The 25,840-nt window shown below is 39.4% G+C and overlaps 1 protein-coding gene across 3 annotated transcripts; it reads left to right on the forward strand.

Annotated features, from left to right (window-relative positions):
• Positions 1-200: 200 nt before the first annotated feature.
• LOC113009981 (ATP synthase F(0) complex subunit g, mitochondrial-like) lies at positions 201-25,830 on the forward strand. Of its 3 annotated transcripts, XM_080292224.1 has the most exons (5): positions 201-439; positions 14,437-14,604; positions 24,157-24,249; positions 24,526-24,686; positions 25,638-25,830. In XM_080292224.1, exons 3-5 carry the CDS (start codon positions 24,198-24,200, stop codon positions 25,734-25,736), a joined length of 312 nt encoding a protein of 103 aa, XP_080148350.1. In that variant the 5' UTR covers positions 201-439; positions 14,437-14,604; positions 24,157-24,197; the 3' UTR covers positions 25,737-25,830. The 3 variants fall into 3 exon arrangements, with proteins under 3 accessions (XP_080148350.1, XP_080148349.1, XP_026004502.1); XM_080292223.1 differs by lacking the exons at positions 201-439; positions 14,437-14,604 and adding an exon at positions 23,223-23,241; XM_026148717.2 differs by lacking the exons at positions 201-439; positions 14,437-14,604 and having other exon boundaries at positions 24,138-24,249.
• Positions 25,831-25,840: the final 10 nt, after the last annotated feature.

A 25,840-nucleotide genomic window follows, 5' to 3' on the forward strand; every position in this document is an offset into this window, starting at 1 on the left:
TAAAGGCTATGGGTGACCCTGAAACCAGAAGTTTCCTCACTCCTCCTCTGTTGTTATTTAAGGAAAACTTCAGTGTTTCCCTTTCTGCTGGGTGACTCCCTCTCTCCCTCCCTCTCTCTCTCTCTCTTGCTGGGTGTGGTTTTGAAGAGGCAAACTTGTGTGAATGATGTGGACTCTCTGTAGTCATAGCTCTGAGTCAGTCCACACCCTTCAACTTAAAGAGGAGTTTTAAGGAGGTGGAGCAAAGCAACCGCTTGGAGCACAGTTTGAGCTCGGACTTGAGCTCGGAGGCTTTTGTGAGCAACAAGTATGCGCGCTGCTGTGACCTGTGTTGACTTTGTGCCGCGCTCTCTGAGCTCTCTGACTTTTGGATCTCTTCGCTCTGAGCATGTCGAGGCTTCAGGGGCTCACTTTTATCTGTCTCCTCTCAAAGACGTGTGTGAGTATGAGAACAAATCTTGCTTGCTTCTCTAAAGTTTTGGAGCTGAGTGAAGTTTGTATGTGGCAGCGCATACAAAGGTGAAAATGGAAGAGGTGAGGGAGCAGGGGGGCCCTTCATGATGAACATGCATTACTTTAAAAAAACAAAACAAAAAAAACAACATCCACAGAGGAATTGCAGCACTTGCAAGACTGCCATATGTGACAGATGCTCAGTTATAAAAGTTTTACAACCAAGGTTTTAAAATTGGAAAATGTATTTATTGATTGGCTTATTTATTTGTTTCTTTATTTCCTGGGAATCCCTTTAAACAAGTGCATGTTTAAAGAATTATTTAGTTATTTTGTCTTGTGGTTGCTAATTTCTTCAGAAAGGTCAGGTCAGGAGTGTCTGTGAGGAAAGTGATAAAAAGAGACGGCGCGGTAGAGGATTAGTGAGGCGGCAAACTTATAAAATGTGTTACAAGAACAGTACAAAACTGTCAATTTAAATCTCATAAAAGTTTTTTTTTTTTTATTTTATTAGGATAATTTGCAGATTGTTCAGATTCAGACGAGTGGTTAAAGTTAAGGTGAAGGAATGAACCCGAGTAAGCGTAAAAGCGAGGCCCGTTCTGCTGGCTGAAGATTAGAAGGTTAATATTACTCACTCGCTCACACTTGTGTGTAAATGGCCGGCTATTCAGCTGTTTTCCCTTTTATAAGCTGCTAAACATATTTGTTTACATTGAGGCTTTTTTTTGGGGTGAAGTTTCCATATGTTTACAAATATAAATGGATCCTCAATTCATCATTTCTTCAGCCTGCCTCAGCTCTCCTCACCAACTCAACTCATTGCTCCAAAGCTACAAATCGCTTTTCGTTGGGATTTCTTTCGCTGTTTTGACTGTTTCATGTTTAACTGTATAACTGATAACGAGTCAACAAGTTTTTTCAAAGGTGATCTGAATCACTCTGAATGTGGTGACGGACGTATAACAAAGAGAACATAAAGCTCAGGCCACGTGGCTTCTCTTCACTCTTTTCTTTTTCTCCCTCGCTCTTCTCAGTCTCTCTTCCTTCCTTCTCTCCATACGTTAAAAGTTGGCACAGATGGAGGAAGTAGCCGGGCTTTTCCACCTTACATCACTTTGCAGTTGCGCGCACACACACACACACACCACACACACACACACACACACACACACACAGGCCACAACTCACTGCGTACTCGAGTGGCTTTACCAGTCTGTCTGGGTTTCCTCAGCGAGCAGTAAAATCTAACTGATATTGTCCAGAAAACTACGGCAAAACATATCAAACTCTGACTTGAGAAGAAAAAAAAGCGAAGAAAAACACCTGCCTCAGTCTGTGTCAGAGGGAGGTGTTGAAATTGTCCAGAGTTAGTTTAACTTCTCATTAAGAAAAAAGCAAAAAAGCGGGAGCACTGAACAAAGCGCTGCTTAGAGCAGTAGCATGTCACCGTGACAAACTGCTGTTGACATGAAAATACAAAATGAGTCAGTACTTTAAGCATCTGCAGCTATTTTTGGAGTCATTTCGCTTTTAATTTGCATAATATTTCACACATGCTTATTTCTAAAAGTATGAAATGTACTTTTTCCTTGTTTTTACACCAGCGATGATGCATCTGCCTCATAATTGCAGCTGAAACTTATTAAAACAGATACTTTTAAACATCCAAAAATGCCTGCTGCTTCAGCAGCAGCACACAAAAACAATTTGATGATATTTTAATTTGCAAGAAGCAGAGAAAATTACAGGAAAACGCTCAAACTGCAGCAGTGCCATAAAACTGCTTTACATCAGCACCAGATCGAATAAAACACACATCAGAGCAGAGTGCGCTGTGACAGTGTCCAGGCCTCGCTGATTGAAATTTATTGGTCTGATATTTCACGTGCACAGTGGAAGCCTGGATAACACCCTCGAATGAAGCTGTTTTTTTAGTATTTAGATTTTAGTATTTATCTATAATAAACTCCCCAAATTTGGGAACATGCTGTTATAAAGCTAAAAGATCATCCAGGATTTAACACATGTGAGGAAAAAGAAGCTCGACAGGGTGCTTTAGAAGAAGGGGAGGGAGACTACAGAGCTGTTTTGACACAGGCTGGATGAAGTGGCAGACAGAAAGAAAGTTGGAAGTCAGAGATCGGAGACTGGAAGTGTAGAATAGCAAGGAAAAAAATGGAGGAAAACAAAGATGAAAGGCTAATACGAGGCAGCGTTGGAAGAGCGTGAGGGGATTTGTTCTCCTCAGTCTTGTTTACAGGAAGTTCTTTTAAAAGTTCCACAGATGGCTGCATTCACAGAAAGACTCTTTTATTGCATTTTTCCAAGGCCCATAAACTCCCTATACCTTCATTTATGTGTGGGAAACTATGATTGATGCTGCTGCTTGGCTCGAGGATGGTCTTGACTGGTCTTGCAGGTTGACTGCAGACATCACCCTCTGAAGAATTCATTTTGTATTTGGCAGTGTGGATTTCTGTCAGCATTGTTTTAAGGTCAGAGCTTTCGAGAGGTTTTAATCTTCTCGTCAATTAACACGTCGTAACAGAGCGAACACACAACTACCGATGACGCCTAACAACATGTTTAAGTTCTAGTTCGCGAAGATGGGCCTGAACATAGCTTCACCTCACAGCAATTAAGCATCTGGCATCGTTTATTAATTAAAACGTACTGTTTTGTTCAAATGGTTAAAACTATAAACTAAATTATGGATGTAAAAATCTAAAAAAGTAAAACAAACGTTTTGGTCCTTTTCAAGTTTAATAGTAACCAGAATCGAGTAACGTCGCTGACGGACTTTGAAGTCCTTCATCAGATTGCACTCATGTGAAAATTAATAGAAAGGAATAAAAACATTAATAAAGAAGAAGATGGCAAGAAGGAAAAAGAGAAAGGAAAAAATCTCAGTCATTGTCAGTCTACAAATTATCAGCTTCTAAACAGCCAGAGAAATTTGATAATGTATATAGATTGTAATTTAATTATTTAAGGATGCATTCAGCATTCATCATTCATTCAAAAATAAACACAGATCAAATCAATACTGCTGCCTCTGCACCTTTAAGCTTGCAGTCACAGAAGAAACTAAGTATTCCTGTACATGCTTTATTCTGCAGTATCGCAGGTCTTCACAAGTTAAAGGGTCTGTTTAGTTCCAAGTGCCCAGAGCAGTAATTTGGTAACTTGGAGGTCCCTCTGAGGCCTCAAGTCCACAGAGGGCTCCAAAACCTTGCACTGCCCTGCTGGCAGCTTGGGAGGTAAATAAAGTTAAGCACTCTTTAAAGGCTTCTTAGCCTCCGGATTTTCTGCGACGTTGGTCTGTAAGAGATTTAGTGGGCACGGCATTTCTGCAGAAGTGATTTGGCTGCTGTGGCCAAACCTCAACCTAATTATTTTGTGTTGATTTATTTTACAGGCAAATGTAAACCATCTTATGACTTGTAATTATCCTTATTTTGCAGATTTTGTTTTCTCAATTTTTTATTTACTTTTTTTTTTTTTTTTTTTTTACACATGTGTCGACAATTCAGACTTCTATGTGGAAAAAACATATTCAGGTTATATTCGAACGTGAAAGTCTTCAGATGACTACCAGAGGAGCTGTTGAACATGCATTCAATTATAAAATAATTATGTCCTGGTTTCTCTCATCTTTTGAGCTAAATTACTACTAATAAGCACATGGAAGAAAAACGTTTTCCCCGCCTGCAAAACATAAAAGACCAAAGGAAACGTCTAGGTATTTTATTCTACTGAGTTCTATAATTGCCACAAAGTTGTTGCTTTGACAAAGACAGATAAAAGTAGCCCATAAAGGGTGGAGTGATTGGCTAAAAGAAATAGGTAGATTATTGAAAATAGCTTTAGGCTATTCATATGAAAATGTCAAGCAAACATAAAGTGGAACCACTGAATGTCATATAAGAGAGCCTTTAAACCCAGAGTTCAATCTGACCTTCTCTCTATATAATACATAAAATATCGCTCCAAACAACACTACTTTAGGTTATTTTAACCAAAAAAAAAAACCACTCTGTGCTGTGTGTGGGCTCCTGGCTCTGAGTATTACAAGTGCAACAGCACAAATCTGCTGTGAAAAGGCAGCTAAAGGACATCTGAAGTTAAACCCCTCAATCTCTGAAGCTATTTAGTCTTGTTAAAGTTCTTGCTGTCTACACACACGTCATGTCTCCTCAGTCTGACTTTCCTCTTTTCTGTCTCAGCCTCCCTTTCTGTTCTGCCACTCTATCCCTCTTCCTGCCCGCCTCTCTTCGCGCCATCACGAGCATAAAGCCAACTGCACTGCAGGCTCAGGAAACCCCTCCTATAGATTTGCAAAAAACGCAGTGCCCACTTTGTCCACATGGGCACTTGTGGCACTGGAATTAAGATACCTTAAGATGTTGACAAGTGAATGACTTTGAACCTTTGAACATTATGACTAAAGTGCCAGAAACTGATGATCTAAGTGTCCGGCAGGTGCTGTTATTTTTTTCTTTGGTGTGGGATACTGAACGCTTCAGGTCAAACTGGGATAAATCAACCATGCACAAGCCTCAGACAGACCCCAACCAATCATGTGTGCCCTTGGCCTGCTCCCAGAAAAAACGTGTCTAGCCAAAATACAGCACAGCTGAGGCTGTTAAAGTCACGGGGTAATCACAAGAGGAACGGCTCTGGCTAGTAGCTCTCCAGAGAGCGAAGGTAAGGTGAGAGGAGCAGAAATTGTTGAGCAGTCAGCGAGGGCTCCCATATATGAGGTCCAGCTATGTGTTGAGTGTTTGGTTAATGCATCCCCAGATTGAGGTGGCAGCCAGGAAATTGATGCGCTGTCAGCATAGCCATAGCAGCACTCTGTTTTTCAAGCATACTTTTCCACCAGATAAAAGGAGGGTGAGAAAAAGCAATTTTCTGCAAACTTTATTCCTGTCATTCTAAAGAACATGCCGGCACTCGTGGATATAGCGCTTCAGTTCTGCAAAGGCAGCACAGCAGATGAGCTTCGAGCCTGGCTGCAAGCACTGTGCTATTATGAGCACTCTAAGTGGAAAGAAAAACGTTTAGTGCAGCGGCTCAAAAAGTGATTTTAATTGTCACGAGATGTCTTCCTTCAATCCGTGACGCCATTTCCACTCTTGATTGGTCAAAAATCAGGAGCACCTCTCAGTATTATATACATACAGTGAAGACCTGCACGTAACTGTTAACCTCATTCATTTATCGTCACATCTTCTGTGATTTTCATTTAGAAACAAACAGTCAAACGTGTTGCAATGAGCAGCATTTGCCAGTCGCTGCTCAGTTGTGAAAGATTGAAGTGTGGAAAATGGAAAAGAACAAAAAAAAAGGAGTGTGAAGTCTGAGTGGAGGGCATTAGTCATCTACGTTCCTCCAACTGTTATTGAGTAGCTCAGGCGGTCTGGAGCTCGGCCAGGCCAATTGTTGCTCATTTAGCTGTCAAACACCCATAGCCCAGGGGCAGCCACAGGCAAGGAGTGGACAAGTTTTATGCTGGTTGAAATGTTAGACTCTGTTTCCATGTTGTCATGTGAGTTTGTCTTTGGAGACATGTGATGAACCCCTTTGAAGTACAAATCAGGGTTAATTTTAATCTTTCCTTCTTTTTTTTAATGCTCCACATCCTGTGTCTAACTTTAGCAGTGTCAGTTTCTGCTAATTTGGTGCTCCCAAACAAAATCTGATAAAACCCTCACATAGGGTCTCGTCTAACAGCCCCTATGTGTTGGTTTGTCACTCCTGCCATCATTAATTCAGCGGCTCTGCATGAGGGCACCTCACTGTCTGGATATATACATCTATAGGCTGGTGTCTGACAGCTGGAGAGCGTGTGAGGGAGATGGAAATGTGGATGGAGAAAGGCAGACAGCACCAAGCTATCGAGTTACCGCGACTGACTGTCAAAGCTGAGCCCAGGAACAGACTAGCTCTGGGCTGTTACTGTCAGCGAGCTGTGAATCCAGACAAACACAACAGGAGACGCAAACGTTTGAGACAGAGTAGAGACCCAAAATAAGACAACTATTAGCACAAACATAAAGCAATTAAACAACTAGAAAAAAAGCTTTAGGACAGCAGTGACGTATTATCACCTCAGTGAAAAGCTGGTCGCTTGTGGACATTTCATGTGCCGGTTGCCTAGGAAACCCTCTAACGTATTTACTACCAGGTCACCTTATTCACTGTAATCTCAGGTTCACGTCTTCAATGTCCACCAGCTTCGTGTAGTCACTTGAAGTCACTTGATTCCCGCTTTATGATCTCTGGTCACCTTTGGTCGTCCATGCAGCCTTAGCAATTATTTGCCAAGCAGCCCCTGTTAGCTCTGTTTTGGTCGCCATTAACTGCTGAGGCAGCTAAATGCTGTCCTCTTATTTCCCAAGGGGTCACCACAACAGATGCATCCACATGTTTTGATTTGGCACAGATGCCTTCCTGATACAACGCTCTCATTTATCCAGGCTTGTGACCCCCCCGAGGTCGAGTTTGTGTCTCCTCCTAGAACTGAAACAGGGGTTTTGACTTTGACACCATGGAGCCTGTGTGTTGCATGGAAAATAGTAACTGCTAGTGATTAAATTGCTATACAGGAGTTTTTAGACCCCTTTTTTGGTATTTTTCATGTATTCATTTAACTTTTGGCTGAAAATTGATGGCAATTGCACACAATTAGTTGATACAAATTGTTGTAAAACATTGCCACATTGAGCAACTATTGTATTTTAATCCACTGAAAATATAGAAATATTGATTGCATCAGCTTTAGCACTTAAAAGATTTTTCGAACTTGTAGGTCAATGTGCTCATTCTGGTGTGTTATAGCTGCGTTCACACACATCCGGGCTCTACACATTTTAAAAGAAAACTCGTTTTTTTAACACGTTTGTATTAACAGTTCCAGAAGTTATGGCTAGCAGGCGCAGAAACATTTAACTGAGAATATCAGTGTCGAACAGACAGGAAGGCTGTTGTTTACTCTGGGTTGGTTATTCATATTTCCTCTTCTATCAAACACTGTGTTGAGATAAATATTTGGAAAAGCCAGCCACATGCGCCCCATTTACTCCTGTTTCTTGGATGCAAAATCAGGAAGCAGTTTTCCCAGTAGTCAGGTCACATTTTCTGCCTTCTCATGTTCTCCGGTACCTGGAGAAAAGGCTCTTATTTTAATTTTAATACTTAATCAAGAATACAGGCCACCAGGAAAGTTTTTCATGTTTCAGAGAAAAGTTGCCTAATTGCATATGTTGCAGGACATTTGTAGAGACAGATCAATCTTGACAATAGAGACAATCTTGTCAGTCAAAAGCAAACGATCGCATTGTAAGAGAGAACCTAAAGGCAAAGTTGCACAACACATATTATGGATTTTTCTTATGGGTGTGGTCTGTCGCCAAAATACTGAGTAATGAGATAATAAAGATACAAAGTATATAGCAATGTAGAATGACTACTGAGTGCTCATGTAAAAAGTATTTATGGTAAAGTAATAATGCCATTAAAGGAGAATAATGATGGTTTAAAACGTCAGCATGTTGACAGACACCTTATCTGGGATGTTTCAATCACAGAGAGACAAGCTTTAACGATTCACAAAGGCTACAATAACTAAAACGGGCCATTGTCATAGAAATGGAAATGACACGTTTCAAAATAAAATACTTTCATGGGTGAAACATCTCGTCTGGTGTGGCAAATGAGCAGATACTGTTTTATTTTGGAATTGACTATGTTTTATGGAAAAATGATTACTCTGTGTTCGTATGCCTGTATACGAGCTGTATGCCTGTCACTTTCATAGTGTGTTGTGTTCCTGCTGTTTGTTTCCAGTCTTTTCATAGTCGTGTAGCTAGCCCTAATCAAAGCCAAGTCCTTTTCTTCACTCTCGAGGGCTTGCTGTTCTCATCCTGCATACTCCAAACCTAACAGAAATCCAGTGTTTATCATTTGTAACATGCAATGTATGCCAGAAGCATACTGTGGCTATTCTGTAGGCTTGGGTGATTGCTGTATGTGAGAGCGTAGCAATATAATCAGCACAGTCCTGCTCAGCTCCAAACACACTCGCACACACTCCGTGACCCACCTGTGCGAGTTCCTACAATAACCCGGAGCCTATAGATTTAAAATGCAGATCTGTTTGTCCAGGTGCGTCAGTGAAAGAAAACTCTATTGACCCCCCCACACACCACGCAACACAAGCATAACATGTGGGTGTGCATGTGTTACCATTTAAAAGTGTGTCCCATAATGACATAGTGATGAAGGGGTAAATCTACTCTGCCGTGCTGATGTGTACTCAGATAGACACCTGCAGTCTGTGCCCTTTTTTCCTTTTTCTCTCTGGCCTCACCTGCAACCTTCTCTTCTCCACCATGACTTACATCTTTTTTTTTTCTTTTTTTTTTTAATTGTACCGTCTCCCTCCTCAGCTTCTGTCTTCACAAACAGGATACTGAATGGTTGGTTTTGCTGGAGGGATTCCTGGCAGAGTGATTTGGTTGTGATGTAATGTAAATCACATTGCCAGGGATTTCCAACCAGCTACAGCTGAAACCCACGTCTCCAACGCCTGACGGCTGCTTGGCAACATCAACGTTAGCACAGCCCGCTGCTCTAAATACTTTGACGCATCCTCTCGGTTTGAAAAAAATGAATCAATCTTATGTTTTAAAGGTCCCATTTGCTAAGATGCTGTTAAACTGTGTAAAGTAATCCATACAAAAAATGTTCTAAACCAAATTTAGTGCTAAATTTGAGATAATCTCAGTGGATATTTGTGATTCGGCCTTTTTTTCAGTTTGTCATCGAAAAGAACAGTTTGCTACCTATTCTCCCAAAGTGTAGGTTGTGGTTAGGGTTAGCACAGTTAGCTAAGGTGAAAGCATGGTTAGTCTGGTTCATTTTAGAGGTAAAAACCAACATAAGAGCGCCTATAAAGCTTATTAAAGTGCAAGAGAAAAAAACGTTTTGTGGTCAATGGTATATATGGCCCAGGCTAACATTTGGCCCCTAACTAATTTAATTAATTATTGAACAATAAGTTTTTTATACTTTGCTGTTTTTCATGTGTTCATTTGTATGTGTCAGTTACAAAGTTATGAGAATTTGTCTTTGGACAAAGCAAGGCTAGCTGCTAAGCTAAACAGCTGCTTGCGAGAGCTTAGCATTCACTATCTAGATCTTAAAGTCATATTCAGAGCTCCAGAAATGTTAAACGTTTCCCTTAAAAAGTGATCCATGTGTATTCTTGCTCGGGCCCTGCATTACAAAATGCATTAGTTTGGTGGAGGTGAAGGACTTAGCTCGCTCCGTGAACAGTTCAGTGAAGTCCTGTGTTCACAGTGGCTAAGTTCCGCTCCTCTCAAACCTTTCCGGCTCTTTGTTCCCTCTGCCGTAACAGATGTAAGATATCAACAAGTAATCAAGGGTTTGTTTGATTGGTTGTTTTTTTTTTTTTTAAAGATTATGTTCTGCTAGCATTATATGATGTATAATTCAATAAATAATTGATTTTGGGCGTTTAACGTCCTGCTCTCACTGCTGAGAGTGCTTGAGGGTGCATGAGGCACATCCTGTATTGGTTGTGTAACTGACCAGCAGAGAGCACAGTGATTTCCTACCAAACCATTAACATGAAAATAACAAGCTTCTCTTTTACAGTTTGTCAGATGGAGCGACTCAAAGGGTTTCTGCAGTGCACTTCCCTTCTTCTCGTGCTGTCTACATTATACCATCTGTTATGCATGTTATGCAGCAGTCTTTTGTGCGCTCTCTGAGAGGACAAAGATAAGGCTTATGAAAAAAGAAAGATGGGTTAGACGTAGGCAGGAGGGAGGGACGGGTAAGTCTTACTCATACAGGAAGGAAGTACAGGAAATGTCCCATCGGGAAAACAAGCAGCGGCGTAATTGTGAACCCTGGGCTCATTTACTGTCTGGGTGGTCATGAAAGCAAGGTACTGATTTTGTGTGTATCTCTGTGTGTCCGTGCATGTGTGTATTCATGTTTCAAGTAAACACTTCTGTGAACTTGTATGTTGATTACACAGTGCTACTAACACTGTTCTTTGTTTAAATCTGGAGATTTGAGATGGTTTTTAAATGTTTCTCAGCGCCGAACACTGTAGAAGCATCACGGCACTCTCATAGGGGTTATCCTGTGTTTACAGCAGCTATCTCTATCGTTCTTGCTCACCCAATCGCCACACGGTTTAAAATAAGAGCTACGGGAATTCGAAAAATGTTGTTAATGTCGTTAAGAATAATAAAATATGTCTTCAATCCGACTCCGTTTTTATGTATTTTAATATGTTAATGTCTTTTAATGTACAGTGTACTTTTCAACAATAGATTTAGAAGCTTAACATCAGTGCTGGTCTCGGACAAGTCCAAATAAAATTGGTAGTGAAAATTGAATTTATAATGGGAAAAGCCATAATGTATTATTCACCCGTTTAAGTTTATATGTATCTTTAATGTTCAAGCTGTTAAATACTTAAATAATAAGCTTTTAAATACTTATATACCTTGGTAACATAATCTATGAGAATGCAATTTATCTGCAAAATAATAAAGCTTTAAAATAAAGGGTACCAAATATAGTGGAAAAAAACAAAAACAGAATAACATTGAAATACTTCAATTAAGTGCACGCATGTTAAACCTGTACTAGACTAAATGTACTCAGTACACTTGTACTGGTCCTATTCATCCTTTCATCCAATGATGTTGGGCTTTGTAAGATTAGTACTCTACTTCTGTGGCATTGGTGGGGGGCAGTCATGGCACCCTATGCCCTCTTGCAGACACACCACTGCCCCCCCCCCCCCGGATAATTTGGCACTTTCTGATCTTAGGCTGTATTAATATATATAACTGAAATGGTGGTAAAGACTAACCAAATCAAAGTCAAGTCAAATTCAGTTAAATGTACCATATCGTTAGCTTCATAGCATAATTGCCTAAGTCATTTGACTAAGTCAATGACTTAGGCACTTATGCTATGAAGCTAACGATATGTACAGATCAGACACAGGAATTTGAAATTGCATTGCTCCCACAGCCCTCAGTGTACAGAAATCAAGAGGAGCAGAGCTAAAAATGTGGTGCACGGCAGCAGTTGTGACATCACTTTTGGCACGGTCTGTAGTTCAGTAGTTCAATTTACTCAGGACTGAGATTGTGAACCAAAAATCAAAAAACATTTCACTGAGCAATAAAAAATAGTCCCTAACTCTATGTCTTTTCCTTGCTATCTAAAGCTTACATGGAAATTTGTTTCTTATTAAAATCCTAAGCGTTCAATGAATTTTAATACTGTTTGTAGAACTAAATGTGGCTTCTACTGAGCCCTTTAAATGTCCTTTTTAGTGATGTAGGGGCACAAGTTTCAAATAATACGTGACAAGATATAACATAAGACATACACACGAGGAAATACTCTTCTGTAATCTTCAGGAGGTTTTGCTTTAAATCGACTTTTTAAAGCCTCTTTTTTTTTTTTTTTATCTGTCTGTTTTTATGTTACCTTACCTGTATACCTGTTGTTTGCTTCCCCTTGTGGTGAAAGCAGGGTGGTGCGGGTGCCTGGGCTCAATCTCCTGTGCCTACTGAGCTGATAACAGTTAGATATTAACAAGCACTGGCTCAGTTCAGCAGGAACCGGAGTTAGGCCCTCTAGAAACATCGAATCATCGAGCTGCAGTCTGAACCATCTGTCTAATTACAACAGCACACGGCAGCAATCTACATGTTCAATTAGCGTCTCCTATATACTGTACTACATATGTAGCATTATAGCTGGCTTGCCTCCAACAGTAGTTGTGGGATTTTTTTTCTTTCCTCCTCTAAAGGTCCATTAGACTTTTCCCACAAATGCTCATCAAGGCCAATCTCCAAGAAAAAGCCAGAGTGCAATCATCTGTTAATGAGAGCAGAGGAAGCACAGACCCACACATCCTCTCTTAATTTAACTCTCGCAGTGTAAAGCTCGTGATGGAGGAAATCTGCTTCTGTTGGTTTGGTATTACTAAAACATCACAGGAGCAGAGTTTTTCCAGCTGTATTCAACACTTCTTAAGGTCCCAGGAAAATTCCTTTGGATGCGATTTAAGCCAAGCCGTGTATTTCAACAACTATTTGACTTGCCTTCAATTAGCTCCTTTTCGCTCATAAATCTGTGAAACAGACAGTTGCAAGTTGGCTACATTAGCAAAGAAGTCCTTAAAAATTACAACCTTCTCACAAAAAAAGTAAAAGAGTACTTTCTACTTATTTTTATTAAACCTGTTAAATACAGCTAATGCGATAATAAAGATTAAACCCAGGTCAGGCTGTGGCAGAGCGTCTGGCAGAATAAGTAATACTGTTGTTACTTTTGATATAAGCACATTTTGCTGGTTTCAGGGAAATTTCCTAACTAGTTTATAAGTGATTACAGGAGGTTGCTGGTAGTGCTAGGTGAAACTGGTCACAAAGAGGTATACAGTGTTGCACCGAAAAACCTCCTCATGATGGCTCTGGTTGCTAGCAGATTGCCATGGTTACCTATAGTTTGTATGGAAGACGCCAGCTTGCCTGCGCTCGCCAACTACTTGTGAAAAGGAAACAGAGAACATTCGCCTTCAAAGTAAATCCTTCATGCAAACGTTTGACAATTACTTGCTGACCAGTTGTGAAACCAGAAATGAAGGATTACTTTCAGATTAAGGGACCCAATATACCTGCCTTATCACTGTGTACCATTAATACCAGCAGTTTGGACACGAGTACCTGCTGCAGCATTCTCCTGAAGAAGGTCGTCACTCAGACGAAACCTCCACTTCAACGCTGCTGTAGAAGAGGTCAAAATGGGAGGCAAAGAGGTTTTTTCTTTTAGGGTTTTTTTTGAGAAAGTCAAATTTTTATATTGTTGCAACATTTCCCTCTGTATAATCTGTGAACCTCTGAGTCTCTGTATATCATTATTTCTCTGTATGTTCTGTATCAATAAAATGGTGGTAAAAAAACCAACACAATCATGCAGTCGTATTTTCAACCTATCTGCAGTGACAGCAGCATAATGCATCAGGCTACTAAAAGGGAGAAGTGCATGACTGGTTAAAACAACATCAAAGTGGCGGCTTGCATCAGTGGATGTTACATCATCTCATCGCTACAAACAAACAAAAATGTCAAGCATAATAGTCCCGTGCGATTCTACAAAAAGTTGCTCAACTTTACCAAACTACTGTAAATCAAAAATACAGCAACTTTACTGTAAATACAAATTACATGAAAATACTGGGAATTCCAGTTACAACAATTTATCTTATGTCACTAAATTTATGTCATTGCACTTACAAGTAAATTCAATTACAGCAGAATTTTTTTCTCCAAAAGAGGTTTTCAAAGTAAAGTTACTCTTATTGTAGATTACTGGCATCCAGGTGAGTGAGTTAATGCAGAATTTACAGCAACTTATCTTAAAATTAGTTTTTTCTGGTGTAACAATTGCTTTACTGTGAACTTGGCACTCTGAAAAGTGGTAAACACCAGAAAGGTGCTACTGTTTGACTGCTGCTGCCTCTCAGTGACAAAGTGCCGCTTCTCCAACAGTTTCTCCAGATTACTGATGACAGTAATGTGAATCCCGAGTTCACTGTCAGACTGCGTTTTCCAAAGTTTGTTCGTGCACTTGCAAAAACAAGAAATATATAATATATCATATATTTTGCTATCATGTCTACGTTCTTTAATTTCTTGCTGTAAACATGTATTTTCTTTCTCTAAACAAATAGTTAGAGAAATAACATGAAATAAAGCAGAACAGCGAAGTAGCTTTGAAAAAAACCCCAAAGCACTGGTTGTTTGATTTATTATTTATAAATCAATCACCGTGTGTGCAGCGATGGTGAGCAAAACTCGGCTAGAGATTGCTTCCCTTCCCTTAAATCCTGTACTTTGTTGTTTTTCTTAGAACAAGATATTTTACCATTATGCTGGGGCCTAAAAGGATATTTTGAAGTGCTGACGTTTCTGGTGTTGTACCTTAAGTACGAAGTTACACAGAGGAGGTGATATGAGGGATTTTTAGCTTCTCATCGTCATTCTTTTCCACTGTCTGGATTCTGCAGCCATGAGTCAGGTACCTGTTTCTGTTTGACATCTGGCCTGTTGTATCTGCACACAAGAGCCCACATTAACACAGGCACTTTTATACACAACCTTATCCACACAAACTCTTACATAATGTTTAATTTTACACAGGTGTACACACTCCCATAGGCTCAAACCGCTAAAAGAAGAACATTCACACTAGTCATGTACACATCAGGCCTAATTTTTGCTCTGACTTTGCAGCGTCACAAAACTAATGCACCATCAGTGTGCCCTCCTGTATTTCTTCTATGTTAAAGAAAACACAGCTGTAACGTTATACTGAAGATTGCGTGACAATGGATCATCTTCCCTATCTGGGAGAAACCACAGCAACAGCTGTGTGCGTGTGTAAATGTGCGTTTATGTTCTGTACCGTCTGCGTTCAATATGAAAATGAATCATCTGAAAGTGTGTGTCACGCTTGTTTGTGACAGCCCCAAACCCCAAACCCAGAACGAGGGCTCACATTTCAGTAATTAAAATCGGCTCATACACCATCAGGCTGGACACTTTAATCCTGCCTTTCAAAAGCTATTTCACATGTGAGGCCACAAATAGAAAGGAAACATATAACATGCTGTTTGTAGATTTAACAAATTGGAATCCGGAGAAAGTTTGGGAGACACGGGCTATCCTGAAGCAGTCTTTCCATTTAGATCGAAATCGTTAACTAAATCATCTGTCACAAGACGGAGGCCTTCAGTTTATTGTGTGAGAATGGAGAAACTTAAAATAGATCCTTTGAAATTAATCAGATTTAAGAAAAAAGCAGTTCTGTGTGTTTTGCACATTTTTAAATACTTTATCTTGTGAGTCAGACAAGAAGAGAAATGAGGAAAATAAAATGTTGGCTGAGGAAATTTAAGGTTCCTTAACTGGCTCCAGTGTGAAATGTAGACTTTACAGAGACAGAATCTCTGACCTGTGTTTGTGTATGTGAAGTTTCGCTTTCTCGCTCTGTTAGCTGAAATCTGCTTTGACCTGTGGATGTTTACTTGTTAGAGTCTGCATCTTTGAATTAAAGTTCATGTTTAGCTTCTATCGTCAAAACAGTGTGTGCACGTAACTGCTATACAAGCAGATTTAAGCTCCACTGACATTACTGCGGTGGCGGCGTGGAACGAAAATGGTTTATACTGACAGGGGAAGAAAAGATGTTTACTCCAACAGATAAAGGTTGTCAGTGTGAATGTTGAAATTGTTCCGTCTCAGCACACATCTGAAGCTGGTTATGATACAGGCTGTGAGACAAAATCAACTTTAACATACCACTCTGTCCAACTTCCACAGTATAGATGTGAAAGTCTTGTGTGAAGCTGGAAACTGAACATACAATTACTTGGTGGTAGAATTACGGATCAGCCATATGATTAAAACCACTGACTGGTGTCATGAAGAACACTGAGTATTTCATTACAATGCAGCGTCTTGCAGGGAGATCTAGGATCCTGGCATCATCTAAATGCTACTCTGACATAGAAAGACGCAATCTTGCAGACTCCTATGGCAATGGCTCTCTCCACTGCAGTGCAAGAACAGATCGGCTACATTAATTCCAAATTCCCCAACTTTCATCATCTGGTGCTGATGCTCCTGGAAAATCCTGATCCAGCAAGACACTCCCAAAAGTCAAGTCCCTATGCTCATCGGTCAGAGCTGCTTTGGCAACACAACAGAGGATCTGTACAACATTAGCCAGCCATTTTATGTACTTATGCTTATTTCATTTTTAATTTAGTAAATGTACTTATTTATTATATAATGATATAATAAAAAGGAAAAAGGAAACATGCAAAAAGTAGAATTTCAACCAGGAAAGCCATCAGGATAGAAGTAGGAAAGCTGGTAACTACTGTAACCATTTGTACTCTCTACACAGAAGCTTTCACTCCATTGATCTACGTTTTGAGCAAAGTGGTCAAAAGATGAATCAAAAGAAAACGTCTCTTTGAGTTGCTGGAACACAGACTCATTCAAATTACCGTCAATCTTGTTGGAGTTCTGCAGATTGGAGAAACTTTTGTTTTATTGTGTTTTGATAACAATATTATATTATTGGTATTATTAGTATTATATTACAATACTTAAAGCTTCTTTTATCAGCTGTTCTCTTTAGAGGTCGCCTTCAGCATGTCTTTCACTACATCTCTGAACCTCCTCTGTGGTCTTCCTCTTTTCCTCCTACCTGGCATCCCCATCTTCAAAATCCTTTCGCCAGTATATCCACTCGCCCTCTTTTGTACATGCCCAAACCATCTCAGTCTTGTGTCTTTAACTTTGTCTCCAAACTGCTCAAGCTGAGTCACAGCGGTTCACGCTACCATCTTTCCTGAGACTGAAGGATGAGACTAAGTTCACAAAATAGAAAAACCTTTTTTAAAGCCAAAAAGTCACCCGTGACACAATTATTCCGACCCACATGAAGATTTACACTGCATACAGTCATGATGCAAACCTCACCCTGTATCTAACCTTAATATCTACAACCCACTTAGATATTCTTAGAGAAACCTTGGAGGATGTTACTCTTCGTATATTTGTAGATTTTTTACCAAAAGCTTTATTGTGACGATGAATTGGTAGATTTAACAGTTGGAGGTTGGATGGGTGAATTAATAGATGGTTGGATGGATGATTTTTTTCTACGCATTCAAATAAGAAGAAAGAAATTACAATTAAGGAACAAAGCAAACCACAGTGCCGTCATGCTACTGAAAGTTTCAGTACATTAGGATAAAATCAGCTTACCTCACTAATACATCCACCATCTTAGCATTTCCATTTCTTTAAAATTAACAATACAGAGATTTTGTGTAACACAGCCATACATTAAAGTGAGGAAATCTCTTAATCAGTTATAAGGTTAAGCAGAGTGTTTTGTTCTCAGTCTGGTTGTAAGGAGGTTAAAGGCCTACCAGGCCAAAAGGGTGGTGTTATTTAGACTCCTTGGTGTGTCCAACAGATTGACAGGGAACATGATAAGATGTATGCCGGTGTAGTTAAGTGAGGAGGAGTTTAAAACTTGGGATTTTAACAAATATAGTCATTGTTTACAAAGTGGTCAGAAAGTTGAACCATTATGTTCACAGAACATGGACTTGGTGACGAGTCAACCGCAACACAGAGTTCGAAAGCACACCTCCTGCACTCTCATCCAAACACAGCTATCCCACAGCGCTGTGTGTTGAGCTCAAAGCTCCGCATACTGTTTACCTATGACAGTTTCCTCATTTGCACCTTGAGCTCCACAGCTAAGTTCAATCATTGTCCTCATTTCTAATGACGGTGAAAATACCTACAAGCTGAAAGTGGATTATCTGATGGAGTCATTGTTATTGACTTCAGGGAGTTTACTATTAGGAACATCCCCATAGTCAATCAAGACGCCCTGCCTGAGTTTGAATCCAGCACCCTCTTGCTATGAGCCAGCATTGCTAAAAACTGAGCCCGTCATGCTTTACCCTCGACAGCAGGCCTGGTCGCCACCACAAAGAGAAATATGTACTGCGAAACTATCACAGGCAAAATACCCAACGTGAGAAATTATATTTCACCAGCATCAATCAGCAGCATGAAAACACATTATTGCAGTAGTCAAAAGTAAAAAGAAAAAAAAAATCACCATTAATAGCAGCGCACATACTGCACAGTTGACAACATAAATAAGCAAGCAGACAGACGCCACGACATCATGCTTAAGCATATATGGAGAGCCATAAAAGAGAAACAGATACTCATAATTCATAGCTTACTGGCATGGGACCACAGAGGGAGTGACTGAACCAGAGTCACGGTATCAATTCCCAAATGCCGTGTTTGCACAAAACGCACTTATTTTGTGATCTGAAGCAGTTATTACCAAAGAATAAGTCTTTTTTTTTTTTAAAGAGGGTGAAAGCATCTACAAGCAACTGCATATTTCGGGGCCCACAGTTTCTATGACCTAGTATTAGTAGCAGAGAAGGCAGCACAAACCCAAGCACTACATGTGTCACATTGAAACAATTACAAATAAAAAAATAGATCTACCTTAATTTAATCTTGCTGATCTTCTCTTCAAGCTCATCTCTTTGAGCTTGCCTGCAATGCTTCCAGCTCTGCTGCTACTTGTAGATCACTACCAGGAAGTCCTGTCCCTACATCTGTGTTCTGTAATGCATCTCGGTTCTTCCCCTCTGTTTTAAAACAATCTCTCTTTAATTTAAATTTTAGAATAATGTATAATGTTTGCAAGTAGCCGAATCTTAAAAGTTGTGACACATGCATGTTGCCTCACCTTCAGATCTGGATAAGAAAGACTGGAAGTTTGGTCTCTCGGGTCTCATCATCAGTGATTTATTTTATTTTATTATTTTCTCATGCGAGGACATTCATGTTTTTCGCATTTTATTGTAATGCTGACAGATTAATATAAAATAATTTCATCATAGGGTGCATTTGATTTACAATGTTGGCCCAAGACTAGAAAGAGAAAGTGTTTCCAAACTCTTCAAATATGGTGACAGAAGAGTGTGCATGTGCTATGTAATTTATTATGTGCACACAATCAGTGACCAGCAGTGTTCCACTGTGTGTTTGAGATCATTGTCATGATGAAATATTAAGCTATCTACATGGTGTTGCATGGAGGATCAACATCTGATGGCACATTTCTTGTTCATAACTGTTTGAGGACACACTGCACACTATACCAAAATATACAAGTTATCAGCTCGTATATCTTTCAGGAAGAATCTTGTTGACACAAACATACGATTTTAATTTGAGATGCCTCTCAAATTGTGTTATTTTCATTTTTTGTCAATTTCAACAATAGAAATGGGAACTCTCTTTTTTTTCGCAACAGACTGCTCGCAACAAAGTGCCTAAATACAAAAATTTAAATTGGTTCTTTATTAAGTTGTGTGTTATGTGTAGACACAACATTGCTCCACCTCTTGAGTTAGGCAGTTTTTATGCTTGAGTGATTGATAGAAAAAGCAGCCAGTGTCCAAATAAAAAGAAAGACCCCCAGAAAGCTTGGAGAACTATTGCTCTAGACCACTTTTTAAAATGACAACAAAGTCTGGTTCCTTGGAAGCAACATATAAAGAAATGAGGGGCGGCTCATGACTGCCGCACAGAGGTATAGTTTATATTTACAAAGCTGTATTTTCTTGATCAAAACTCTCAGAAGATCCAAATAGTCTGTTGATGCATTTCTTATTTTCTTGTCTCCCTCCCGTCTTTATTTAAAAGCACAATTCTTGATGCAAGAGAGCCAAAACACATAAAGCTACCATCTGTTTACTTGTTACACTGCACGAATGCTTTGCTGCAAGGATATGAATACATCTCCCAAACAATGTGTTTCATTATTAAAGCGAGCTTGCAAGTTAAGAACTGTGAAGCTTATTTGCCACCTTTAAGCAAGTCTCCTCCACATAACAAACCGCCGTCCCCCACTGATCCATCAGCCTATTTTTCAGACTCATTTGCAGTCTCATCTGTCTCCTTACTGTCTTACCAGAATCTCTGTCCCTCTGATGGGGTGTGGGTGGGATTAAATATATAATTACAACTGTCTTCACCAAACCATCACATCACCTGGAACTCTTCAGCATGAAAGAGGAATGACTTAACTGTGAGGTCCTTGTGCACAGCTGAGCTTCCCAGAGACTGAGAAAAAAAAAAGATCAATCTGTGAATCAAGACCTATGTGGAGAGGTTCATAACTCTCAATACCTCTGTGGTTTGGTATAATGATCACAGTACTGCTGTTAATGCGCTCCACTATCCAAGCCGAGCGAGGTGCAGGGAGTTGTGCTATAATTGGTCCCTTTACGCTACTAGACTCCAGCAAGAGTTCACAATGTCACAGTGTTGTTACAGAACACAGTTCATTTGCTGACATTAGCATGGGCGATCTGCTGTTTGCTGATGTGTTTTATCACCTATCTGTTTCAGCTGGTGGCTCTCAGGTAAAAGACGATTAGCTGCATAAAGGGGAATAAATTGTGTTCAGGATCTCGTTGAATTTTGTGATCATTAGGAGCACCAACAGATTATATGCCACCAGGTTCATAAAGCAAACTTGGTGGTAAACATGTAGATCACAAATATACTTTAAGTTTCTGATCACCGGATATATTTAAGTCTAAAATTCCCCATATCATCGTTAGATATTTGACTTTTGATCTTGCTAGTTTTGTGTGTTCTGATTAGTGCACAGAGGGCTTATCAGGGGATTTTTCTTGAAAACAGCTACGTGCATTGGCTGAAACAACACTGTGAGAGAGAACAAAAAAATAAATAAATAAAAATGCAAATCAATTAGAGCCATTTCATCATAAAAACGGTGGGTATAGCAGCTCTCAGGCTTGTGGTGGAAACCAGACTCAAACTGATTCATTCATATTCTTTCACTGATGGACCAACTCTGGGAATTATATTATAACAGATGTGCCAAGCACAGTTCGTCTAACACCTGATACGATTGTTCCAACTATCACCTTCATCTGACTTTTTTCGCTTTTCCTCATTTTCAGTTTTTATTGCTTTATCCATTTTGTAAATATACACACACAATAATCTTCTTTTGGAGCTTGAGCACAGATTGTCACAGATAAAATCTGCAAATTGGGAGGAAAGCAAAATCTAATTAGAATTCATCTGACATCAAATTTTCTGCAAGTTGTGAACTGCACTGTTTCTGATGGATTATCAACAGCGGAAACTCTAAAGAGGACCAGACGGCGAGAGGAAATGCTAACAGGTAGCAAAGAAGGGGAGAAAAAGAATGATTAGGATAAAGATGCTAATTTTAAGGACTAAAAAAAATGTAGCTGCATATGGGATTAAAACAAATGACTTCATCACCTCAGTGCTGGCAATCAGCAGCACACTTCCCTGCAGACCAGCACACAGAACTGGATGAGGTCCCTATCTGTCTTCGTAGCCTGCAGGGCTACGACTGATTACTGCCCGCACTGCTGATCTATCTCCAAATGCGCATTCGTGCCAACAGCCAAAACAAAGGAAGTGATGTCATTCGTTTTAATCTCAACTACATGTATGGGCCATTTTATACCATGAAAGGCAAGATTTACGTCGTCACTGCAGCTTCTGTACACATCTGCCTTTGTCTTTCTGTCTGTCACCATCTATTTCTATGACTCACAGCAAGTATCCTTCTGGATCACTGTGTAGAACACCTCACTCTTCTATGCTCTTAGTCATATCCGGAGCACATGTCCCCTCCTTACATTATTTATTTATTCACTTTATTCGTTTAGTTTTTTGGTCTTTTACTAATGCTGATATTCTCAATGAGGAAAGTTCATACATTTGATTTCTTGCAAAGAGTTACGTTAGAAAATTAAAGCTTCTGCCTTTACTAAGATGCCAGGAAGTAAGCGTAATGAGTGGAAACAGGGAGAAAGAGCCAAGCTGTGTGAAGGTTGGAGTGTATAAATAAATAAAAACACAAATGATCCCTTATTTCCCTCCCTTTATTTTAAATTATTTATTTTTTATCAACCAGAGGCATCCTATGCTGTCATTGAGAGGGAACTGGTTCTAAATCAGAATAAAGAGGGTGTTCTCAGTCAGCAACTATAGACCAAGCTTTACTTAAGAAGGCATTTCTCTCATCTAAATCTTGAAGGTCATCAAGGAAACATTTTTTAAAAATATCTTACTCAGGAAGCAGTTTGAGTTGTGCATTAAAGTAAATTACACTTTTTCCACAGTTTCCCATTATACCCAAAGTTACTCTAAAATAGCCTCAGAGTTCAATGTTTTTCCACGCCATTGCATGCCTGTTTGCAACCTTCCTTTGCTTGTTCATAAATATATTGAGGAGCTGTCAGACTTACAGTGAATGTAATCTAAAGTGTTAACGTGAAATGGAAAATTCTTTCTGCTTTCTGAAACCTGTTTTACTTCGATTATATTTCCCTGTAATCTGAGATGACAAGTTTGGTGTTTTGCATTGGTAGTTTTAGCTACTTTCAAAATAAAACACTGGGGGTTGTAACTGTGTTTGGCTGGGAAACACAAGTTTGTAGGGGATGGGCCCACCATTATTTGAGAACCATTTGACAACATCAAAATATAAGAACATACGTGCAAAAGACTTTAACAAGGTGTGCTTTTCTCCCTAAAGCCTTTCAGGGGTTATAAGATATTAGAGAGCACCCTCTAGTGATTTGCTGTTTAAAAATCTAGTTGAAGTTCCTGCCAAATTGACCGCATGTATATCCACTTTTTGAATTGCAGAAAATGGGATGAGAAACCTGCAGAAAGTCATCACTGAACTTTTCAATTAGCTTTACGGCCATCTCAAATGTGAGAAATTCTTCCAGCTCTACAAATCATTTATGTTCTTGCGTGTGAACGCATGCAGTGATTTGGCTAAAGCTATAACAGTGAATTAAACAAATAGTACCGGGTGTTGGGCGTTTACCTGGGAAATGCAGCTCTGGCCTCCTTTCTTGTTTGTACTTTGGTGCAGCTCCAGTTGTTTTGTTTAATGTGGCCTGTCGGGTGAGTCAGAGGATAGTGAGTAATGATTCAGTCATGCCTGTAATACTAAAAAAAAGAAAAAGAAATTTACACCCACACGCACGGACTACTGTACAAGGTACAAGTTTTGTCTTTTTCATAGTGGGATAAAACCTTTCAGTTATTTGATGTAAAAATAATTTTAAAAAAGGTAAGCACATTTTTTTATCTCTATACCACCTTTCAAGATAAACATCACAAAGTGCTTCAAAAGAAAATACCAGAGTATAAAAAAAGAGTTAACCAAATGCAAGTGTAAAAGGCTTTTAGCAGTTTTTTAAGACAATAAGAATTGAATAAGAATTTGGTGAATTACAAAACTAAATCAAACCAAACATAGAGGAACTGTCCATGATTTTATGCTTTGTCAGTTTGGTTAAAAAAATAAAAAAAATCAGCAGCACAACCTGACGACCTTGCCAATTAGGAGAGTTTCTGAGGTCAACTGCCCTCACAAAGTCTTGTGCTTGTATTGTAATACCTGTTTGGACTTTCCTAAATATTTCCCCTCATAATGTGCTCCAAACAATAGCCTGACAATTAAAAGGGAAAAAACCCAAGAAACATGCTCCCTGGAACTAATAAAAATGGCAGGCTGCTTAAACTAAAAATATAAGTAAAAACTAACTTCAAACAAGGAAACTCACCCTGGAAAACCTGAAACTAAGCTGAATTGAAGTCAAATCCTCAGGTTACCGACTGGAAACTTAGAGTTGTTACTGAGTCACTTCAAAATCTGAGCTCCCCAAAATTTACCCCAAATTTTGATTTATAGGGGCCGTTTTTTCTTTCTTTTTCCAACTTCTGAGAAAATAAGATATATTTTTGCGTTATTAAGTCAAGTTTTTTTTTTCAGATATTAACCGAAATTTTTCACTTATGGATGGCAAAATATATATATTTTTGTTAGTGGCTGAAACAAGCTTCCACAAATATTTAACTAACTTGCCAACGTGCACATCTCATTTTATTTTGAAAATCGACGACCCGGAAGATTGCTTTCTTCTTCTGGTGACCTCCTGGGAAGTCCTCATCATGGCGCAGGCAGTTAAGAAAGTTGTGAATAAAGTTCCCGCATTAGTCGGCGGTAAGTCTTCTCACGCTTCTTTTTATACTAGAACAAAAAGTGAGGTACTTACCATGAATCGTGTAGCAGGGGCAATGTCGCGTTGCTTACAGTTTGTAGCAGTTGCACTGTGACCTCTGGCGTCAAAACATCAAACCCTGCAGCAAATCTTTATAAGTTTGTGAATTTGTATTTGTACTTTATAAAGTGTTTCATGAGAGGCGAAATAACCGTGTTGCGTTTGGCTTTGCTGGCTTTACTGCTCCTTGGCTGACGTGGTCTGTGTGTGACTTTCAGCCGCTCTTACATACTCCAAACCCCGGCTAGCGACCTTCTGGCACTACGCCCGAGTGGAGCTGGTCCCACCGAGCCCAGCTGAGATCCCCAAAGCCATAGAAGCTGTAAAAGGTCTGATCAGGAGCTATCAGACGGGACGCCTGGGACAAACTACAGTGAAAGTAAGTTTGAACTGAGTCGATTAACCTCTGTTGACCTTTTAGATTAACTTGGCTGCACAGAAAGTAGACCTTGAAGGAATGGCCAGCCTGTAATTTGTAATGAACAAATAGTTTGACAGATGTGTGCTTCCATGTTGCTGTGGGAGTTCAGGGCCCTGAGTGATTCGATTTTATATTGGGCACCAGAAAGTACCTATTTTGAATATTTACCAGTAGGTTGTGAATTTTGCTTGAGGGTCATTCCAGATGAGTTCATCAAACACCTCGCACCTATTTTAGGGACTTTAAGCATCCTTCTATGCTAACTTTAGCTACACTTGTGAGAGTCCATATTCATATAGCCATGGCACGAGATATTGCCGTAACATTTGAGGGCAATTTAAGTAGTTTATGTAATTGGGAAAAACAATATATTAGGTTTTTAAAAACCCTACCTTCATCTATTATTCTTTTAAAATAAAATGTAATATCTCACTGTAGGGACCTGAAATCCCCATTAACTTTGCCCTTTTCATGCAAATCTGTGATGGTGAGGTGGGACTTTTTTTTTTTTTTTTTAAATTTCATGGCCCAACATTGACCCTTGATACATTGGTCACTCAGTGGATATTGTGCTTTTGAGTTGGAAAACTTAAAACACTAACTGACTAACATCTTTATTAAAGCACATGTGATAGTTATTACTATCCTTTACAAAGTCTGTTTCACTGTCTCAACGTAAACATTGTGGGTCTCTCACAAACACAAACCTTTACAGAACGTGTTAAAGTAAAAATAGGTAAACACACCATCACAAGTGCAGTAACACCAGCTGAATAAAATGTCAACAATTACTTACAAAACCCTCTTTGTGTTACATTATCAGGCCTCGTGCAGGGACTGTTACTGAGTGTGTTATTCTAGAAACATTTAAGGAGTTTTCTTGAGTGACAACTTGTTGTTTCCTTGAAGGATGCCATAAGGAATGGACTGGTGACCACTGAGGTGCTGATGTGGTTCTACATCGGAGAGTGCATTGGCAAAGGAGGCATTGTTGGATATGATGTCTGAAAAATGAACTTTTCTTCCTCCTGCTTTTCCAGTCATTACATTCTCAACAGCCTGCACCAAATTCTTCCAAATAAACAGATGTTTGTATACAGGAGTAGATTTTG

This window comes from Astatotilapia calliptera, chromosome 18 (genome assembly GCF_964374335.1).
Source record: "Astatotilapia calliptera chromosome 18, fAstCal68.1, whole genome shotgun sequence".
NCBI classification, from domain to species: domain Eukaryota; kingdom Metazoa; phylum Chordata; class Actinopteri; order Cichliformes; family Cichlidae; genus Astatotilapia; species Astatotilapia calliptera.

Coding starts and splice junctions, on each gene's coding strand:
- LOC113009981 (XM_080292224.1), top strand. CDS start 24,198: ATGGCGCAGGCAGTTAAGAAAGTTGTGAATAAAGTTCCCGCATTAGTC. Junction 24,250..24,525: donor AGTTCCCGCATTAGTCGGCG/GTAAGTCTTCTC, acceptor TGTGACTTTCAG/CCGCTCTTACATACTCCAAA. Junction 24,687..25,637: donor TGGGACAAACTACAGTGAAA/GTAAGTTTGAAC, acceptor GTTTCCTTGAAG/GATGCCATAAGGAATGGACT.